The following is a 22115-nucleotide window of genomic DNA, read 5'->3' on the forward strand; positions in this document are numbered from 1 at the left end:
AAATACCAACACAAGTGGAACTCTTTATGTGGAATAACCAAACTTTAACAGAGTAGACTTTCAAATGTGTTAAGAAACTCCAGTAGCGTCAACACTCAAGTGACATTCGATATAATATTAATTTTATAAAAAGATACAAACTGCTCATGTACAAAACCTCTTTGAGTCCTTTATTAACATTTGGAGATGTGCGGCACATACGATTAACAGCATCACACCAGCAACAGAAGTACAGATAACCAAGAATGTACTTCAGAACAAGAATATCAGAGAAATTTATGGTGTTTGCTCTGAACCTCCACAAAAACCCAACTCTGACACACGCAGGACAGACAATATAATAATTTCACTTTGAAATGGTACTTAAAAAATGACAATAATTGATAGTTCAAACCCTTTAGAGTGTGAGATGTGGCAGGTCTCTGGGTACCATGGCACTGCTGTAAAAGGCCAGCTCGGGCATTTGAAGGTTAGACAGAATAATAGCTGACCAGGATGAGGGGAGAGGTTTGACTTTCAGTGTAGATAACAGATGGTCCAAGTGGATACTTTCAGTCCAGGCTCAGTATGGGTCCTACAGGAATCCATCAGATAAATAGTTTATAAACCGGAAAGCTGAAAAATGCCAGCCATCATTTGTTACTGATTCCAACTGGTAGACACTGATGTATCAGGAGTAATTTATGACACAGTAAGTTTAAGAGGGATATGCCTGAAAGAATGGAATTCACTGTGTTAAATCAGCTCTGATCTTGACACTGGGTGCCATGGGTCCCTCTGCTTTCACATATGAATTAAGGAATACTTCCTTTATTTCAATGTTCCACTTCGAAAATAACCCAAACCCTCCCCCCACCCCCACCATCATTCTTCATAAATTCTCTTTCCAAAGTCCTGATTCTTCCGGATCTAGACTTTTTCCTTTCGCTTCAATTTTGATACCTTCTTGACAGTCCCGTTCTTATTCAGAAGCTTCAGGACTCGGTCTTTATGATCTAAAACTTTAAGCATGGAGTCTCTGGCCTCACTGATTTGATCCATCACAAGTTTACACCTCTGCATATTTCCCTGAAACAAAAGACATGACATCATCAATCAGTAATTTTGAGGACAATCTGGCTTGTAAAGAACTTCTCATCTTTAGATTGAGGCCATTTTGATGCTTTCATAGAAAAATGTTTTAGTGTTTCTTGGTAATGTAGGCTGAAGTAAATAATAGGTTTTTGCTATAGTGGATATTAGTGGATGAGAGAGGGCAAGGGAAAAGTAAGACTTTACAGTAAACAACTCCATAAAGTGGAAGATCAATGGGAAAGGGTTCATTCAAACCTGTATTAGTTCATTTATTCGGTGTAGATCATCATCAGTTGCTGCTTTTTTCTTTGGGATAATCCCTTCCTGTAGGTTGGTGAGTCTTTCATAAACATCATGTTCTAGATTCGTCTAAAACACACAAAAGGGAAGGCATCATGACCTCAAAGATACTTTTATCAACTTTAGGCAAATAAATCCATCTTGAATCATCTTTGTAAAATAGTATGAAGGTGTTTGAATGATGAAATCCTTTCTACCAACGACAGGTATTAAGAAAGATTCAGTAAAGGAAATTGATCAATGACAATTTACAATTTGCCATAATTCAGAGTCCATCTTCAAGGATAACTTTATACACTGCCCTGAATTCAATTCCTCTGGAAAATAAGTCTACGGGTTTCACAGAAATGTGCTTCTCTGCCAAGTACAAAACTAGTCACAGCCCTACTGTTTTTTAATATGTAACAGACAACATTCTCCAGATCGCAGCTACTCCAAAGATGGGAAAACTTCATGATGTTTTGTTTTGATTGCCTTACCTTCACCTCATTGATGAAGGAAAGATTCTTGCCCTAGGGTTCTGCAAATGGTTGAAAAGGTAACACCCACCAACACTGAACAACTCAGATCAAGAGCAGTTTACCAGTCGTACTCACAGCCCTGGGGAGGAGGACACTGCACACCACACAAGGCCACAGGTGGGCTGTACTCAGGAACAGAGTGAACAAGCAGGGGCTGTAGAAGGCAGGCTCTGTAGTATCAAGAGGGAGAGGGGCCCCCTGGTTCCTATGGGAGGATGTGACTGACTGATTTGAATATCACAAGCTGCCAGAGAAGGCCAATCTTCAGTAGAAGTGAAAACTGTGTCTGGTCCCCACAATAAGTAAAAGAGTGGGGAGGAGAGGCTTATAGTGAGGTCATTTGAGGCCCCCATTTCATATGTCATGGCAACACATAATACTGAAACTTAATTGTAGGTCTTATATTACAGGTGTTCAATATATTTTGGTTTTGGGTACCAGAACTAAAATATATCTAGGGCATAATTATATCTATGAACTATATATATTACATAGCATACAGAAAAATTCTATCATGACGCAAGTTAATTGAGACTGCTTCACAATTATTCAAAAGGAAATGCTCTATGAATTCGGACATCTCTAGCATCTATTTCTCTCTTCGGCAGGATATAACAACTACTAGAACTCTACCTACCAGCTGCAGCAACTGGGCAGCACAGAGGTGGACTTTCCAGCCTTGGGCACGACAGGATACTCCTTTCTGATTAGCTATTTCCTGCAGCATAGCTTTCTTCTCCTCTGGAACCATAAAAAATAAAAAACATACTTTAATTTTTAGAAAGCTGAAGTCCTTAGTGTTCAAGACACTTAACGCTACTATTTTATCAAGAATTTCTTATTTAAATATCTTTTAAAAAATCCTTTGCATTTAATTAAGCAATAGACTTTATTTCCAACAAATAAGTAGACTTTATTTGTCCACTCTAGAAGAATGTTTTAAAGACATGCTCTGATAATCTAGTGAGTTCATAAGACAACAAGTTATTATTCTAACCTCTTAAAAGGAGGGAAAATGGTCGTCAGTGGGTTGAGGCCAAGCACATGTGTGATGCCTGCAGGTATGTAAAGAGTTGGGCATGAAGTCTTAGAAGCTCTTTGGTGTTATTTAGATCTTGGAGAAATCACAGGAATCAAATTTGAATAACATTTTAAATTTGGGTAGGAAAGTCCAGTAATCAGAATTGTAGTAAAATATTTATATGAAATGTACCATTGTGCTGGAGAGAGATAACTAAGATTGGGGAGTGTATGTCCGGGGTAAGTTTAGCTCTACTTGGGAAGTTTTAGTTACTGTGTAACTAGGACTTAAAATACATTTACACTTAACATAAATAATTTAAAATTATTTTTAAAAATTTAAAAAATTAATTAAAAAAAACTATATATATTTGTCAAAATCCATAGAATATACAACACCGAGATTGAACCTGAATATAAACAATGAACTTTGGGTGATGTGTCAGTGTAATATCATCAAATGAAACAAATGCACCACTGTGGTGGGGATGCTGATAGTGAGGGAGGCAGTAAGTGTATGTAAAATCTCTGTATCTTCTGTTCAGTTTTGTTGTGAACCTAAAATTGCTCTAAGTTCATCAATTAAAAATAAAACCCTATCTAGCAGTCAAATATTAACATAAATGTTTTAAAAATTTTTTAAATTATGAGATAATTGTAGATTTACATGCAGTTGTATGATATAATAGAGAGCTCCTATATGCTCTTAACCCAGTTACCCTCAATCGTAACATCTTGCAAAACTACAGCATAATATCATAACCATGACATTGATGAAGTATACTGACTCTACTGGTTTCACATTTTAGATGTACTTGTGTACTTCATTATAAGCATTTAAAAAACTTTTTAGTTTGAAATAATTAAAGATCCATAGGAAATTGCCAATATAGTATAGAGATATACCTGATAAGGGACTTTCTTCTAGAACACAGGAAGAATTCTTAAAACTCAGTAATAAAAAGACAAACCAGTTAAAAAGGGCAACGAATCCAAACAGACATTTCTCCAAACAATATACAAATGGCCAATATACACGTAAAGATGTTCAACATCATTAGGCATTAGGAAAATGCCAATCAAAAACACACTGAGGTACCACTTCCCACCCACCAGCATGCTATAATCAAAGTCAGTTAGTAATGGTGAGGTTGTGGAGAAATCAGAAGCCTCATGCATTGCTGATGGGAAAGTAAAATATATTTGCTTTGTAAAACAGTCTAGAAGTTCCTAGAATGTTAAATATAGAGATACATACCCAAGAGAAATGAAAACAGATATCAACACAAAAATCTGTATACAAATGTTCACAGCATCCTTTTCATAATAATCAAAAAGTGGTAGCAACCCAAATGCCCATCAAGTGATGACTAGATAAAATGTGGTATATCCATAAACTAGAGTATTATTTGGCAAGAAAAAAGAATTACTGATATATGCTACAACATGAATGAACCTTGAAAACATGTTAAGTGAAATAGCCAGTCACAGAAGACTGCATATTATGATTCCTTGCATATGAAATGTCCCATGTTAGGAAATCTATAGATATTACCTAGGCTTGAGGGATAGGGAGGAGTGAAGATGACAGGACTGGGATGATGGCTAAGCAGTGTGGAGTTTCTTACTGGGTAATGAAAATGTTTTAAAACTGTAGTGATGGATGCACAACTCTGTGAACACACTAAAAAAAATCAATTGTATGTTTTAATAGGTGAATGGTATGCTATATAAATTTCTCAATAAAGCAACTAAAAATAAAAGACAATAAAGAGAGGTCAAATTTCCCCCACTGGTTACATCTTATGTAACTATAGTACAGTATCAAACCCAGGAAACTGTCATCGATGTAGAGTGCGAGTGTACTTCTATGTCATTTTATCATGCGATAACCACTGCAATCAAGATTTAGAACTAGTGCATAAACACAGAGCTCTCTCTCATGTTCTACCATTATGGTCACACCACCTCTTCCCCACCATTAATCCTTAGCATTCTCTATAAATATAATTTTATCATTCTGAGGATGTTATATAAATAGGAATCATATGGTGCTGGGTTCTAATAGAGCAAATGTCAAACAATTCGTGGGGTTTATCAGCTGGGTGTAATCAGGAAACGAGTGGGAGAGAGCCCCACCAGTGTCACTCTTTCCCAGGATGACTGTGGGAACACACCAGCTGTGCCTCCCTGAGGAGTAACATCAGAGGCTTAACACTTGGTGGTGGCGGTGAGGTGGAGGTGATTAGACTTCATGAAAATAATCCAGGCAGTCACTAAGCAAATTAACAAGCAAATAACAATAACAGGCCCTGGGTGGACAGGAGCCACAGGTGCTACGATATATTATCTAAAATGTCCAGTTTCCAACAAAAAATTATGAGGCATGCAAAAGAAACAGGAAAGTATGACCCATACATGGGGAGGAAAAGCAGGCAATAGAAATTGCTTATAAGAGTGACCGGATGCCACTTATCAGAAAAAGATTTCAAAGGAGCCATTATAAAGTCACAGAATGAAGAAAAAGCATGAGTGAAGAAGTAAATAAATGAAGGTATGATGATCATATCACATTAAATAGAAAATGTCAGAGAAAGAAATTAAAAAAAAAAACACATGAAATTCTGGAGTTGAAAAGTACAATAAATAAAAATTTAAAAATCCACTACAGGAGAACAAACAACAGTAGATCTGAACTGGTACAAAAAAGAATTAGTACAGTTGACGACAGACCAGTAGAGATTACACAAACTGAAATACTGAGAGAAGAAAGAATAAAGAAAAATGAACAGGGCCTCAGAGAAATGTGAGCCATCATGAAGGACACCAACATATGTGCTATGAGTACAAAAAGAAATAGAGACAGGAGAAGGAAGAATATTCAAGAAAAAAATGGCTGCAAATTTCTCAAATTTACTGAAAAACAATAACCCATACATCCAGGAAGCTTAAAGAACACCAAGTATGATAAATGCAAAGATACCCACAGACAGACGCATCATAGTAAAAATGTTACAAGTCAACTTTAATTTGAATTTGTTACAAGTCAATCTGAGAAATTCTTCAAAGCAGCAAAAGAAAAAATGACATACCACTTACAATGCAACCCTAATAAAATCAACAGCTGGGTTCTCAGGAGAAATAAGAGATCAGAAGGCAGTGGCATAACATTCAAAATACTCAAAGGAATGTGAGATCTAGTTTCTCCACATCTTCACCAGTATTCAGCACTATCAGTATATATTTTTTTAAGTATTAGGTATAAAATTTATTGCTGTTGCCATATCGAAGTTGTACATTGTAAATTTTGATTAATGTTTAATGAGACAGAGAAACATCCAAGTACTATATAGTTAATGAAATCTGTCTAATCATCTCCCCAAACTGTTTTATGCCGAGTTACTTTATAGGAGTCTTACACTAACATTTACATTCCTTCCTGATGTACATCTCAAGGAATCTTGGCACCCTGCAGCCCCTGCTTAGAATGAAATTCTTAAAGGCAGCTGTTGCTTGACAGTCTGCAAGTAACTCCTCCTATTGCTGCAGCTCCTTTTTGAAACTCTGATCTTGAGTTTTATGTTAAGACCTTGGGGTCAAGGGTTCATCTGCTTTTCGCTTTTTCCACAACTTGGTTTACAGATACCATGTTCCATATTTCATCTTCATCTGCTTTGGTTTATAAGGATTCTGTAGCTTCTGGAGTTTCTGCTCATGGTTAAGTTTCTGGAAAAATGCTGGGTCTTGAAGTTTACTGAACCTCACACTCTTCTTTAGTTCCAAAGGAACCTGGTTGAGTCTCATCATGTTCAGCACATTACAGCTTGGTTTGCTTTAACAGTCAATGTCAAACTGTTTCAGGATGAACTCTTCATCAATGTTCGAGCTTCCAATATTAGTAGCCCAGTTGCAGAAATCACTAACTCTTTTGCATACATTTTCACAAGACAGAAGATCATCTTCATGGAGCACATCCATTTCACTTGGCTTCTTCTCTTCACAAAGCCACTGGCCTGGATGTGACAAACGAATCTTCTTGGGGAGGGAGACATTGTCGGAGTGAGGTCCCAGGCGAGATTCGCTCTGTGCAGAAGTGCCAGCGGTATCCATTGTTCCTTGTTGAGCCCTCCAGCACTATCAGTATTTATTTCATCTTTTTTGATAGGCGTGTAGTGACATCTCAATTTAAATTTCTCTAATGGCTAGTGAGGTCGAGCATTTACAAAAAAATAAAATTGTTGTCTGTTCCTGGATCCAATCCATATACCACACTACGTTTACTTGTCTCCCTAGACTCCTCCTAGCTTGATGGTTTCTCAGACTTTCCTTGCTTCTGATGATCTTGACAGTTTTAAAGAAGCATTTTGTAGAATGCCTTTCTATTTGGATTTGCCTGATGTTCTTCTTAGTATTAGACTGTGATTATGGGTTTTTGAGAGAGGACACAGAGGGGAAGTATCATTGTCAACACAGCCTATGAAGGGTACATACTATTACCATGATTCATCATTACAGATACTAATCTTGATCATCTGGCTGAGGTGATATGTGTCAGGTGTCTCCACTATAAAGGTACCCTTACCCCCACTCTCTTCCACATAGTACACTCTGGAAAAAAGTGTGTACAGCCCATATTTAAGGACTACGATTTATGTCCCCTTGAAAATCTCATGTGCTTGTCATCTGTGTATCCTCTTTGGTGAAATCTGTCTTTACGCCTTTGTCTATTTTCTAATTGGATCATTGTATTTACTGTTAAGTATTAAGAATTCCTAATATATATTCTAGATATGAGTCCCGTATGAAACATGTGGTTTGCTAATATTTCCTTCCAGTTCATAGCTTGTCTTTTCATCCTCCTAACAGGGTCTCTCACAGGCAAAACATTTTTATAAAGCCCCTCCTTTTTTTTCTTTTATAGTTGGTATTTTTAGTGTCATGTCTAAGAACTGCTCAGCATGCCCTAGGTCTGGAAGATTTTCTACCAGGTACTCTTATATAGGTTTTATAGTTTTACATTTCATATTTAACTCAAAATTATCCATTTTGAGTTAATTTTTGTATAAAGTGTAAGGATCAGGTTGAGGTTAAGGGGTTTTTAATTTTTTAAAAAATTTATGTGTATCTAGCACCATCTGTTAAAATGACTCTCCTCTACTGCTTTTTCACTTTAGTCAAAAAACAGCTGAGCATATTTGTATGCGCCTATTTCTGCATTTTTTATTCTATTACAGTCATCTATACATCTATGCCTCTGCAAATACTATTGTGATTACCATAGCTAAATCATAGGCTTAATATTGGTAAAAATGATTTCCCTTTTCAAGATTATTTCAGCTATTCTAGTTCCTGTGCTTTTCCATATAAAGTTTAAAATAAGCTTTACTATGTCTACAAAATCCTTTCTGTGATTTTGGTAGAACTGCATTAAACCTATTGATCAATCTAGGGAGAACTAACATCTTTATGTTGGGTATTACAATCCATGAACAAATGGTATCATATTTTCAAAATCAGTTTTCCTAAGTTCATTCCAAGTTTTTAAAATTACAACTAATTTTTGTGTGTTATTATATCTTGTAACTTTGCTGAACTCATTTACTAGTTCCAGTTTTTTTTTTTTTCCCCAAAGAATCCTTTGAGATTTTCTATGTAGACAATGTCATCTGCAAATAGAGACAGTTTTATTTATTCCTTTCCAATAGTCTTTTATCTTTTTTTCCTGCCTTAAGGTGTGGCTAAAATTTCCAGTTCTATACTGAGTAAGAGTGGTAAAAGAGGACAGCTTTGTCTTTTTGCTAATCTCAGGTAGAAAGCATTCAGTCTTTCATCGTTAAGTATAATGTTAGCTGTAGGTTTTTGGTAACTTTTTATCAAGTAGAGGAAATTTTTCCCTTTTTCTATTTTTGAGTTTTTATCACAAAAAAGTGTTGATTTTTGTTAAATAATTTTTCCACATCAATTAATACAATCACATAATTTCTTTAGTTTCTGTTGTAGGATGAATTGTGTTCCTTCAAAAAGATATGCTGAAGTCCTAACCCTTGGTACCTATGAATGTGATATTATTTGAAAGTAGGGTCTTTGCAGATGTAATCAAGTTAAGTAGTAGTTATACTGAACTACGGTGGGCCCTAAACCCAATGACTATCTTATAAGGGAGAGTCAAGATACACAGGGAAGAATACTATATGGATATGGAGGCAGAAATTGGAGTGACACAGGTGCAGGCCAAATATCAAGGATGGCTGGCAACTACTGGAAGCTAAAAAGAGGTAAGGAAGGGTTTTCTTCACCAGCTTTCTGAGTATAATCCTGCTGATACCTTGATTTTGGACTTCTAGCCTCCAGAACTTGTGTTCATGAGGAATATGGATAATGTAGTTTTCTATACTTGTATTCTTTGTTTTTTAATCAGGGAAATACTGACTTCATAAAATGAATTTGGAAGTGTTCCATCCTATACCTTGGGAAGAGACTGTGAAAAACTGTTGTTGACTTTTCATTTACACATTTGGCAGAATATTCCAGTAATAAAAGTATTTGAGCCTGGAGATTTGTTTGGAAGCTTTAAAATTACAAATTCAACTTATTTGATGGTTACAGGGCTATTCAGATTGTCTGTTTATGGTGAAGTTTTGGTAGTTTGTAGTTTTGAAAGATTTGGTCCATTTCATCTGTGACTAACTTTATGAATGTAAAGTATTCACAGTATGTCCTTTTTATGTTTTTAATGGCTACATAATCTGTAATAATACTGTTTCATTATTATAAAATTCATAATTTGTCTTCTCTATCTTTTTCGGTCTTTCTAGAGATATATTGATTTTTATTAATTTCCTATTTTCAATTTCACTGATTTCTGCTATCCTTGCTATTTTCTTCGTTGTACTTGTTTTGAGTTTATGTTTCTCTTCTATTTCTAGTTTTTTAATGTAGGAACTTTGACCGAAATATTTCTTCTTTTCTAATTAAGTATTTAGTGCTATAAATTTCCCTGTTGGAACTGCTTTAGTTGCATCCCACATATTTTGATATATTGCATTTTATTTTCATTCAGTTTATGTAGTTTTAAAAATTTCTCTTGAGATTTCCTCTTGACCCATTACTTAGAAGTGTATTGTTTAATTTCCATGATCTGGAGGTTTTTTGTTATCCCTCTGTTAATGGTTTCTAATTTGATTCTATTATGTTCAATGAAGATACTCTATACGATTTCAATTCTTTAAAATCTGTTGAGGTTTATTTTATGGTCCAGGATATGGTCTATCTTTATATGTTCTGTGGGTACTTGACAGAATATGTATTCTGCTGCTATTCAAGTATTCTATAAATGTTTACATCAGAAGTTGTTGATTATGGTATTCAGTTCTTCTATATCCTTGCCGATTTTGTCAAGTATTTCTACCAATTACTGAGAATGGGGTGTTGAAGTTCTCACTATATAGCACATTTGCCTATTTCTCCTTTCAGCTCTACTGTTTTTGCTTCATGTATTCTGAAGCTCTTGATTTTTATTGCCTCTACATTTTTAAACAGTACATAATGCTCTTGTCTCTAGTAATTTTCTTTCACTTCAAGTCTACTTTTATTTGATATTAACCTAGCCACTTTTTATTTTTGCACTGCACGTATTTTTTCATCTATCAGTCTACCTATGTCATCGTATTTGAAGTGGGTTTCTTATAGACAGTATATAGTTAGATTTTTTCCCCCCATCCACTCTGCCATTCTGTTTTAATTGGTATGTTCAGACTATTTACATGTAAGGTAATTATTGCTCTGTAAGGCTAAGTCTGCCATGTTAATATTTGTTTTCTGTGCTTCTTAATCCTCTATTTCTCTTTTCTTTCCTTCTTGTGAATTATCTGACCAATTTTTAGTATTCCATCTTGATTTATTGATATGAATATGATCTTAAAGCTTAGGCAAAGCAGTTCAACCAAAGTTTAATAGTCAAAAGACTTGGAGCAAAAGTGATTAACATGTATATATACAAAGAGAAGTTTTAGGAATCATTAATATTTTCAGCTGTCAAATTACTTTTCTTGATATAGTCTCAATAAATAATAAGAATCTTTTAATATGGCTTAAACTGTTACCAGAGAAACCTTCGAATATTTTACTACAATGATATGCATTCTTATGGTGTGAAGAGATGTTTAGTGGTCCATATCCTACTTCTGACAAAGTCAACGTTGTATGAGCTCTGGAAATCTCACCCTCTTTTTGAACCTCAGGGTATACTTGTGAGAAAAAAGCTAGGAAGTGCTGCCACCTCTATATTTCCCTTCAGACACTGAACTGTCAGACCTTCACCCCTGCTCACATACATTAGTTAGTACCATCCAACTCTGACTCATCTTGAGGCTACAAGAAAATTCTCAGAGTAGTTTACAAGCAGAATTTATATGTGGGAATGGGAAATATGACCAATTCTCTGAAAATTTTCACTTCTTTGTGCAATGATTATATTTGAGATTAATGACACTTAAAGTCTATCAGTAGAAATATTTGCAAAGTACTATTAGCCATTTTTAATATATATGGTTTATTAAAATGTTATTCTTAAGGTCAACAACAACAAAGACATTTATTGAGGGCTTTCTCTGGACCATTTGTTGAACTACACATGTTAAACAAAAGGTCTTTTGGGAAATAAAATTTTCTGGGGCTTATGATGCATGCACATCTGAGCATCCTAGGGACTACTGTGGACTGTGTCAAATAACAATCTAGTGTAGCTGCTTCCACAACAACTCCAGGGGCTAAGGAGTTGGGGAGCTGGTAACACATGAATTTTACTAAAAACAATGCTGTAACTTATTCATTAGACTGGATCTAATAAAGTACACACAGCTTTCTCAAGCGATGGATAACTTTCCATTTTTTAAACTCAAATGTATATTTTGGCTAGGTTAAACTAAAGTCTCAAGATTTTATAATAAAGACCCAAGGTTTTTTGGAAATTGGAAAATTGTAATTCCATCTTTCTATTCTACTATGATTACAATAGGCAAGTGAAGGACTAATTTCATGGATTAACAACTAGAGGTTTCTGGGGGAAACTAACCTTTGACCCGGACATCACTGTACCGTTGAAAGTGGTGATAAGCAGCTTTCCAGGGGTTCCGATAGTGGCGAAGCAAAGTGATGGGAGGTCTTGGACGCACTGGGACGTATCTCACACCTTCTTCATCTATTCAAAAGGGAAGAAAAAGAAATCATTAAGTAACTTATTACGTATTTGCAACAATCCTCAAGGTACAATTCCAATAAGTGAGCCATAAGTATAACCTGACTACGTCAACAGTTTCAGGGATGGATTCCTAAGTGGGAAAGCTTCATGTGATAATAGTTAGCTCAAGTAACCATTACCAATATACTCCTTGGGAGGAGATTTGCGCTTCTCAGCCTTCACCAAAAGACTCTTGGCAGTAGACTTCTCATCATCAGTGCTGTTTGTCTCCATCATATCCCCTTCTTCTGTTGAAATCACGTGCTGTTGCTTTCGAGGCTTTTTCCTTGGGGAGGCACCTGGTGGTAGGTCACTTGTAGGCATGGACAGATTGTTAGCCAACAATGTAAGAGATGGAGACATGGTGTTGGTAGCCAGTGGAGGAACTGCTGTCATAGGAAAAAGAACACACACATGTATGAGAACCCATAAGCTTTTTCCATAAGGAAAAGCTTCACTTGATTTCCACCAAAGAGAACGAATAAAAAAATAAAAAAGAGAGTCAACACTGAGTTTTCCTTTGTGCCTGGCACTGTATTAAGCACTCTAATTGTGGCAGAGGTTGCCAACTGTTTCCTAATACCTCACATCTTCACCTTCTTTAGTACAAGGACCTCACTTTTAGTTGAGCACATTGCCACTCAGCTGAAAAACTATATTTGCTAGCCTGACAGTTAGGTGTGGCCATATGAAATGAAAACAGAAGTTTTTTGCAGCACTTTTAAGAAGTTTCCATAAAAGAAAAGACATGACCTTCTCTTCCTTGTCTTCTTTCTGTGATTCTGGAACTCAGGTGTGATAGCTAGAGTTCTAGCAGCTTTCTTGAATCAAAAGCATGAAGGTCAAATGCCAGGGGTGAGAGGAGGCTGGATCTCTAATGACTATGGAATCCACATACCATTTCTGGACTGTCTGCCTCAGAATTTGCTCCAAGGGAGACAATAAAATCTTACATATTCAAGCCACTATTTTTCAAGCCTTTGTGCATTAATTTCTAGGAATATAACCTAGTAAATCACACAATCTTAAAAATAATTTGAGTAAGTTGGCATTATTTTATTATCCTCAATTTAAAGATGAGAAAATATGGCACGAATCACACAAATACAAAGTGGTAGAGTTGGAAACTGACAGAGGCAGTCTGGCTTCAGAGCTTGCACTTTAACTATCACAGTAAACTGCCTCCAGAAAAACGGCATTCATAGTATTAAGGAAACATTTATTTGGGCTTGTATAGCAAATATCTGGGGACTTAAAAATCATGATAAAAGTTCACCTCAACTCTTATTTTCAGTTTGTTATTTCCTTGTGCCACCCTTTTCCTCCACCCTACCTCAGCCACCCGCTCCCAATAGGCAATCCTTAAACAGTCATCACATCTCAATTACTAGCATCTGACTCTCCAGCCAAAACTAACTAGTCTTTCCAGGTCATTACCCTTAGTAACCAGTCTCCAATAATCCTAGACCCCATTAAGAACTATTATCCATTAATCCTACTTTTATTTTTTTTGCTGTCCCTTATCCCTCTTACATCCTCCATCACTAGGTTTTAATTCTACCATCAATTTTATTCATTCACTGTCCCTTCTCTTTCTTCATTGTACTCAGAAAAAGCATATAAGGTTAAATTCGATTCTGTGCACCCAGGCAGCTGAATGTTGCCAAAGAAAGATATAAAACAATGCTGACTGGTCTCGTGTTAACATTCTCACTAACCTTGAGTAGGCCCTTACTGCTGTAGGAGAATCCTACCAGATGTGCTAAGTCCATTCACTCTCCACATGATCACTTCAGACCTTCTCCTCCCTCCTTACAGTTTGAGCACCTCCTTTACCATCCTTACTCTCAGCTGATGACCTTGCTTTCAATTTTACTAAAAATAAAATAGGAACAAACAGAAGAAAATGTCCACAAATTACGTTGTGATCAGCATTCCCTTTCTCTTTGTGCTTTCAGCAAAGATAGATCTCTTCATGTATACAATAGATTTCATCCACTCTCACCTCCTCAGATATCACTCCAGGAATTCTCATCTTTTTCCTGCATTATCATTTCTTTCCTCTCTACTGGATAATTACCAATACCACGTGAAATTGTTATTTGTCCCATCTTATAAATAATTTCCTCTTGGCATCATTTCCTTTCAGATATTGCCATTCCTTTTGCTATTATTTTATAACAAATTCCTCAAGTGCCATTTATACTCACTGTCTCCAATACTTCTCTCCAAGCTTTCTCTTGAAACAACTCCCAATCATACTTTGATGAAAACTGCTCTTCTAAAGATCTGCATAACCTCTATTTTCCTAAATCCAATGGTCACTACCCGGTCTTTACCTTAATTGATCTCTCAAGAGCATGTTACCCAGCTGCTTACTCCCCTTTCTCTGAAATATTTTTGTTATGGCTTTCCAGGACATCATATACTCCAAGTTTTATTCCTATCACTCTGGCCCCTCCATTCAGTCTCTTTTGCTTGCTTCTGCCTCTCTCCCTCCTCAGAAAGAGTGCCTTAAAGGAGCTCAGTCCACAACTGCTTTTATTTTTTTTATCAGCACTCATTCCTTAAGTGAATTTATCCAGGGCCATGGCTTTAAATATAAATTATATACAATAATAACTCCCAAATTTATGACTCCAACTTCCTTTTCTCTTACAAAAGCAGACTCATAGATCCAGCTGCCTATTTGATGTCTTCATTTGGAGGTCTAAGAGACATCTCAAATTTACCATATCGAAAACTAACTACTAATCTCTTCCTACAAAATGTGGTCCTCTTGCAATTGTCCTTACCTCGGCTGACAGCAACTCCATGCTTCTAGTTATAAGAAGCATGTTGTAGTTGACTCTGATGCCGTTCTCTCACACTCAGTTCTACTTTAAAAATATATCTAGAATCCATCCACTTCATACTACTTCTGTTGATACTACCACGGTTTAAGCCTTCATTGTTCTCTTCAATTAATGCAATAGCCTGTAAACAAGTCTAATTCCATCCTTGCTGCCATAGTCTTTCCTCTACACAGCAGCCAGAGCAGTCTGTTAAAAAAGGAAGTGAGCTCAAGTCCCTCCTCTGCTTAAAAACCCTCTAACAGCTCGCCATCACCCTCTGCAAAGCCCACGTCCTTAAAACGGCCCATAGACTCTCACAGTCTGACCCTAGTTCTCTGACCAGGCCTCTACCACTCCCTCACACACTTAGCTCCATCTACCTAGCTTCTTTGCTATTCTTTGAGCACACCAGGCATTCTGCCATCTTAAGGCTCTTACACTTAGTGCTCACTTGGCCTGGAATACTCTTTTCCTAGATATTGTCATGGTCAGCATTTCATCTCTTTAATGTCTCTACTCAAGGATCACTTCCTCAGTAGGCCTTTCCTTTAAAAGTCTTTTTAAAATCATAGCTCCAGACCTAACTTTCTCTTACATTTTGTCTCTTTATTTTACTGTTTTGTCGCCCTTGTTAGAGTGTAAGCTCCAAGAAGATGAAGATGTACTTGTTGTGTAAAAGGATGTATCATCAGTGCCTGTGGTAAAGCCCTACAGTTTGAGGCAGGATTACTATCAGCTTCTTAGAACAGAGAGGTAAGAGGAACTATCCAAAATGAGACAGAAGATGAAGAGCAAAATTTAGAACATTTCATTTCCCCTCCTTGGTATCTTTTAATGGAAGCGCTAAGGCTAAATATGGGTACCACAGAAGGACATTTCATGGCATAATAAATGAAAATAAATAAATACGCGAAAAAATAGCACACTTAAAAACTGTACACACAGCATGGCCACATTTCCTTCTGAACAAACAGCATGGGAAATGGAGGCCTTTATGTCGAAATGGGAAAGAGGGTAATATTGGGTAAATGGAGCACAGAATGATCTGCTTTCCACTTTGGCTTTGTCTACAGTTTATAAATTTCTTGCACTGAATGTTACTTTTGTAGTTATGAAAAACAAGATCTACGTAAGTTATCAAAAAAAAAATGAAACAAAAAGAAAACCTCCAAAGCGAACTGCCTTTCATAAGTTTACAGTTGAGAAGTTTACAGTTGAGAAGAGGAAGTAAAAGGGATAATGAATAAAGATTTACTAATCCCATATAAGTTTATCAAGAGTGTATTTTTGACATCATAAATCTTACTTAAATTGCATAACAAGGCAACAAAAATTGGCAAGGAATAAATTGTACATAATCATTACTTAGCTATGATTGAAGCATGACTCCTTTTACATGGCGATATTTTCTTAATGAATACAAAAAAAGCTATATTTAAGGATATTCTTTGGGAGATATTTTTTTTTTAAAAATTTTGGTAAGAGAGAAAATTAATTATAAAAGGGCAGCAAAATGGTTTACTTTCAAAAGAAGCTTCCGTTTATTAAAAACGAATGAAATGCAAATTTAAAATGCACATGGAGGAGGCAGGCTTCCTGGCTGAGGATAAAACAAGAGTTTGGACTCTGAGGAGAGTTAGGAAAAAGGGAAGAAGCAAATGCCAATGAAGAGTATTCTGTGAATGAACTTACCAGAAACTGGCCTCATGATGTCCATTGGTTCCATTTCTTCTTTAACTTTTATCTCAGGTACAGGAGGGACCAAAACAGAGGAGAGATTGCCACCCACAGCTGCTGATGGTGGAGGGGCAGCTGCAATGGTAGTGATGGGTGGGGTGATGGGAACTGCTCCAGGAATGGTTGAGAGAGTGACCGCTGGTTGAGATGGGGGACTAGCTGCTGTGATCATGGTTGGAATGGTTGGTGGGGGCTGCTGAGCGGTGGGAGGGACTGCAATGGTGGGCTGATCATTATTTTGACTGGAGACGGTCTCCATTGACACAGTGACTGGAGTAGCCATTGATACGTGGATTTCTGACTTAGGTTTGACACTAAAACACAAACGCAAAGACAACGTAGTAAACATTAGAAAACTGTTTTAACCTGCAACGTCTCAGAGGATGGGTATTTGTCCAATTCTTTTTGTAAAACACACAGCAAAACTAAAACAATATTCCTTAATTCTAAAAGTTGAACTTGAAAGTAAGTTCTAAAGGGAATTCAAGTTTTAAAAACATCCCCTCCTTTCCATACGCAATGTTTTTATAAGCAGTAATAACATTAAGAAAACCAAGAACATTAAATAAATCAAAGTCACATCATCAAAAGACAACCAATTTTCATTACAAAAGCGTATTTCCCACCCAGAATTCCTTAAAGCATATGTTGTCTTAGGAGGTCTTCTGACTGATTACAAGTGTACTCACATTTCAAATGTAGTTTCTTTTACACCTATTTCTTATAAAAGAGGAAACTCACAAACATGGCAAAGATACAAAAGAATACAAATTGAAAGTAACTTCCTCCACTTGACATACCCAGTCTTCTACCTAGAGGTACCACTCTTACAATTTTCCAGTAGGTCATATTAGAGATACTCCAGGCAATTAAAGTAGCTATAAATACAGTGTTCAAAAATGTATATCCTATTTTTTTCAGTTTTATAAGAACAATTCATTCATGTCATTACAATTTTTTTAAACATTATTTTTAAGTAAAACATTTAATAGCTGTAAAGGTTTACCTATTTACATTATTAATGCTAAAAATTCAGGATATCAAAGCGACATAAAACAATATCCCTCCAGATCAAGGCCAAAAACATTTGGACTTCCATAGGCAAAAAATTTAACATCAACCTAAACCTCATACCATATACAAAAATGAACTCGACAAGGATCATAAATCTAACTTGTAAAATGTAAAACTATCAAAATTTTATAAGAAAATACAAAAAAACCTATACTTAAGTGAAGAGTTCTTAGACATGATACCAAAAGTGCAATCCATAAAAGAAGAAAATTGATAATTGAGCTTCATTAAAATTAAAAACCTTTCCTTTGCTAAAGACCACTTCATGAGGTTGAAAAGACAAGACACAGAGTGAAAAAAAAATTTGCAAAACCGATCTGACGGGATGTACCTTGAGGACATTATGTAAAGTGAAATAAGCCAATTATAAAAAGACGAATACTGTATGATTCTACTTATATGAGGAACCAAGAACAGATGAATTCACTGAAAAAGAGGTGGTTCCCAAGGTTTGGAGGGAGAGAAAATAGGGGAGTTGTTGAATAATGGGTATAGAGTTGCAGTTTTATAAGATGAAAAACATCGGAAGATCAGTTCCACAAGAGTGTGAATATGCTTAACGATGTTAAAATGTACACTTAAAAAATGGTTAAGATGGTAAAAAAATAATGACAAAAAACCTCCACCAAAACACATTATCTGAAAAAGGAATTATATTAAAAATATATAATTTCTGTAAACGCAACACTAAGAAAATATATAATCCCATTAGAAAATGGGCACAAGATATGAATAATGAATAGACACTTCACTAAAGAGAATATTCAGATGGCAAATAAACACATGGAAAGACGTTCAACACGCTTAGCCATCAGAGAGATGCGAATTAAAGATTTGATAATATACGACCACGCTGCTATCAAAATGATGAAAGTGAAATTTAAAAAACTTACTAAGTGCATGAAAGGATGTGGAGTAACTGGATCGTAAAGAAAAAAAAAAATCCTAGCATTTATGAATGAGTTTATTTATCAAGGCTGTGGGCTAAAAGGATCTCATATGTTGGAGGTGGGAATTTAAAATGGTACAGCTACTATGGAAAACAGTTTGGAAGACTTTTATAAAATCAAAAATATATGTGCCATACAACTCAGCAATTGCACTCTGGAGATTTATCTAAAAACAAAAATATGTCTACCAAGAAAGGTATACATGAATGTTAATAGCAGCTTTATTTACAATATCCCCAAACTAGAAACTACCCTAATATACTTCAAAAGCAAATGGATAAACAAATTCTGGCACATCCATATGATGCAACACTACCAACTCAAAAAAGAACAAACTACTAATACATGCTACAACTTGGATGGATCTCAAACGCACTATGCTAAGTGAATATAAGCCAGTATCATTAGGTTATTGCAGTGAAATGTATGTAATATGTAACGTATGTAATATGTCTGTAATAAATATAAGATTCCATTTATATAAAAGTCTCAAAATAAAAAGTCATTATGGTTGTGGGGGGAGTGTGACTAAATTAGAGAATGTCTTTGTAGTAATTAAACAGTTCTACTCTAATTACTCAAAAATCTCTTCGTGTGATAAAAATTCAAATTAGTATATACCAAAAGAAAAAAAGTACATATAAAAACTGGTGACATTCTAATAAAGTCTGTAGATAAGTCAATAGGATTGTACTAATGCCAGTTTTTTCATTTTGAAAATGTACTAGATTTCTGTAAGAGGTAATCATTGCGGGAAGCTGGGTAAAGGGTATATGGGAACTTTCTGAACTTCTTTTGCAACTTCTTGTGAGTCTTAAATTATGTCAAAATAAATATTTTAAAAATAAGGGTGAGGTAGAAGAATTATTGTGGAATTAAAGCCAATTGAAAATAACCAGACACACGATCGAAAAAAAAAAACATGGCAGAGTGAGAGACGTCCCCAGATCTCTCCCCTTGAAATAATAAGCTGAACATCTAAAACTCAACAAAAAACACCCAAACTGCACACCAGCACGTATGAATGTGGGATCTGCGCATAAGAGCTATTACAGGTCAGAACCCCAGGTGTCGGGAGATAGACTGGGAAAAATAAAGAAGCTGCCTCCCGCAGCTGCTGGAGCTACCTGCAGGAGGAGGGGGAGGGGGAGGGGAGAAGGAGCGGTGAGTTCCCTGAACAGCCCTACCTGTGAGAGTTGAGAGCTCCACGAGGCCAACAGCAGGGCCTGGTCATCAGGGCAGAGAGCAGAGAAGCAGGGATGGCAGAGAAACAACAGTTGATTTTTGCCAGCCACTGTAGCAAAACCGAGGCTGAGCTGCAGGCCTCATCCCCCAACCCAAACAGCCCCTCCCCCCGTATCCTCCAAGACCTGAACACGGTAGAACCTCAGGAAAATCTGAGCAGACACTACTGAAACTGTTGCTAACACTGACAGGGACTGAGACTGAGAATAGTGAGAGTGATTAAACATCTATAAGAAAAAAAAGGCATTAAAAAGGCTTTATACAAAGCAGAGATCCAAGAGGCTTAGACGCCACCTACTGGAAAACAAAAGAAAAACACCTTCTTTGCAAAAAGCTGCAAACCATTATATAATAAATCTTCTTTCTGGAAAGAAAAATCAGAACACACTTCCATTAATGCCCAGGTGGAGAAATAGTCCATTAAACACCACGAACAACCAAGGTGACAAGGCACTGCATAAAAATCTCCAGAAAACAACCTTATAGACATAGAAATGGGTGACTTCAATGACAGAGAATTCAGGATGGTACTTCTGAAAAAACTTAGTGAGATCCGAAACGAATCATATAATTTCAGGAATTGAAAAAACAACTAGATGAGCAGAATGAGTTCTTTAGCAAGAAGATCGAAACACTCAAAAAGAACCGAATAGATTATCTGGAGATAAAAAACACTCTGCAAGAGTTGAAAAATGAAATAGCAAGCTTGGGAAACAGAGTTGACCAAAAGGAGAAAAGGATCAGTGATATCGAAGACAGAAATCTAGAAATATATCAGAAGGAAAGAAAGAAACCGAAGAATGAAAAATAATGAAAGAAAATAAAGAACTAGCTGATACCATTAGGAGAGGTAACATAAGAATGGGCATTATCGAAGGTGAGGAAAAAGAGCAGGGACTAGAAAGCATTTTCAGACAAATAGTTGATGAGAATTTCCCAAATCTAAAAAATGAGCTAAAGCTTGGGATTCAAGAAGTCAACAGAACACCCAATGATCTCAACCCAAAAAGGCCTTCACCAAGACACACTGAATCAAAAATCAACAACAAAGATAGATCTCAGGGCAGACAGAGAGAAAAAAATGGTAACTTACAAAGGAAAACCCATTGGATTATCCTTGGACTTCTCAGTTCAAACTTTACAAGCCAGAAAGGAATGGAATCAAATATTTAAACTATTAAGTAAAAGGAACTATCAGCCTAGAATAATGTATCCAGCTAAGCTCTCCTTTAGATATGAAGGAGAAATTAAGACCTTTCAAGACATAAACAATTGAGGGAATTCTCCACTACGAGGGATGCACAGGAAATACTGAAAGGGGTCAGCTCACCTAAAACAAAATGACAAAAAAATACATAATTAGGAGTAAGGCGACTAGACTAGCAAGCAGATAGAAGCAGAAGAGGGTAACCCTTCTGCTTCTATCTGTACAAGCTTACAAATAAGAAAAGACTTGCTATAGGCAAGATAGCAATGAACATTCAGCACAGATAGGGACAAACTGAGACAACGACTGAAAAGAGGAAGATTCAAAGATCCAAATTTGCAAAGGGGAATGGAGATAAGGCATGCGCAGAAGAGATGACTGTGTGTGTGTGTGTGTGTGTGTGTGTGTGTGTGTGTGTGTAACTAACTTTTACATATTCGTAATGGTAACCACACACAGAAGATTCAGAACTGAAGTATGTAACATAAAACAAGAAGGACGAGAAGGAAAACTCACAAAAACCAACCAAAATAAAGAAAACAGAAACACAAGGACAAGGAAGCAATGGCAACACCTAGCTATCACAAAGCAAAATATAAAATGGCTAGAAGAAGACCTCATACTTCAATAATCACCCTAAATGTAAATGGACCGAACTCACCAATAAAAGGCACAGAGCTGCAGATTGGATCAAAAAACAAAATCCAACCATATGCTGCCTCCAGGAGACACATCTCAGCTCCAAAGGCAAATATACACTCAAAGTAAAAGGGTGAAAAATGATATTTCAAGCAAATGGTATTCAGAGAAAAGCAGGAATAGTGGTACTAATATCGGACGAAATAGATTTCAAAATAAAAAATGTAAAGAAAGATACTGAGGGACATTTCATAATGATAAAGGAAATAATGAACC

At 36.2% G+C, this 22115-nt stretch overlaps 1 protein-coding gene and 1 pseudogene across 5 annotated transcripts in view; both read right to left on the bottom strand.

Moving 5' to 3' along the window:
- Positions 1-144: 144 nt before the first annotated feature.
- The window catches only part of SAP130 (Sin3A associated protein 130), a 69696-nt gene continuing 47725 nt past the window's right edge, over positions 145-22115 (bottom strand). For 2 of the 5 annotated variants that reach the window (XM_023532677.1, XM_023532676.1), the window contains exons 16-21: positions 16680-17038; positions 12294-12542; positions 11989-12114; positions 2533-2636; positions 1330-1443; positions 152-1068 (exon numbers count right to left, since the gene is read on the bottom strand). In XM_023532677.1, coding sequence (XP_023388445.1) covers positions 910-1068; positions 1330-1443; positions 2533-2636; positions 11989-12114; positions 12294-12542; positions 16680-17038 — 1111 coding nt within the window. In that variant the 3' untranslated portion in view covers positions 152-909. Of the gene's footprint in view, positions 1069-1329; positions 1444-2532; positions 2637-11988; positions 12115-12293; positions 12543-16679; positions 17039-22115 lie in introns of all 5 variants that reach the window. The other 3 variants (XM_023532678.1, XM_011363673.2, XM_023532675.1) reach the window with 2 other exon arrangements.
- LOC111742154 lies at positions 5498-11982 on the bottom strand (annotated as a pseudogene).

Source organism: Pteropus vampyrus, unplaced genomic scaffold (genome assembly GCF_000151845.1).
Source record: "Pteropus vampyrus isolate Shadow unplaced genomic scaffold, Pvam_2.0 Scaffold87, whole genome shotgun sequence".
NCBI classification, from domain to species: Eukaryota; Metazoa; Chordata; class Mammalia; order Chiroptera; family Pteropodidae; genus Pteropus; species Pteropus vampyrus.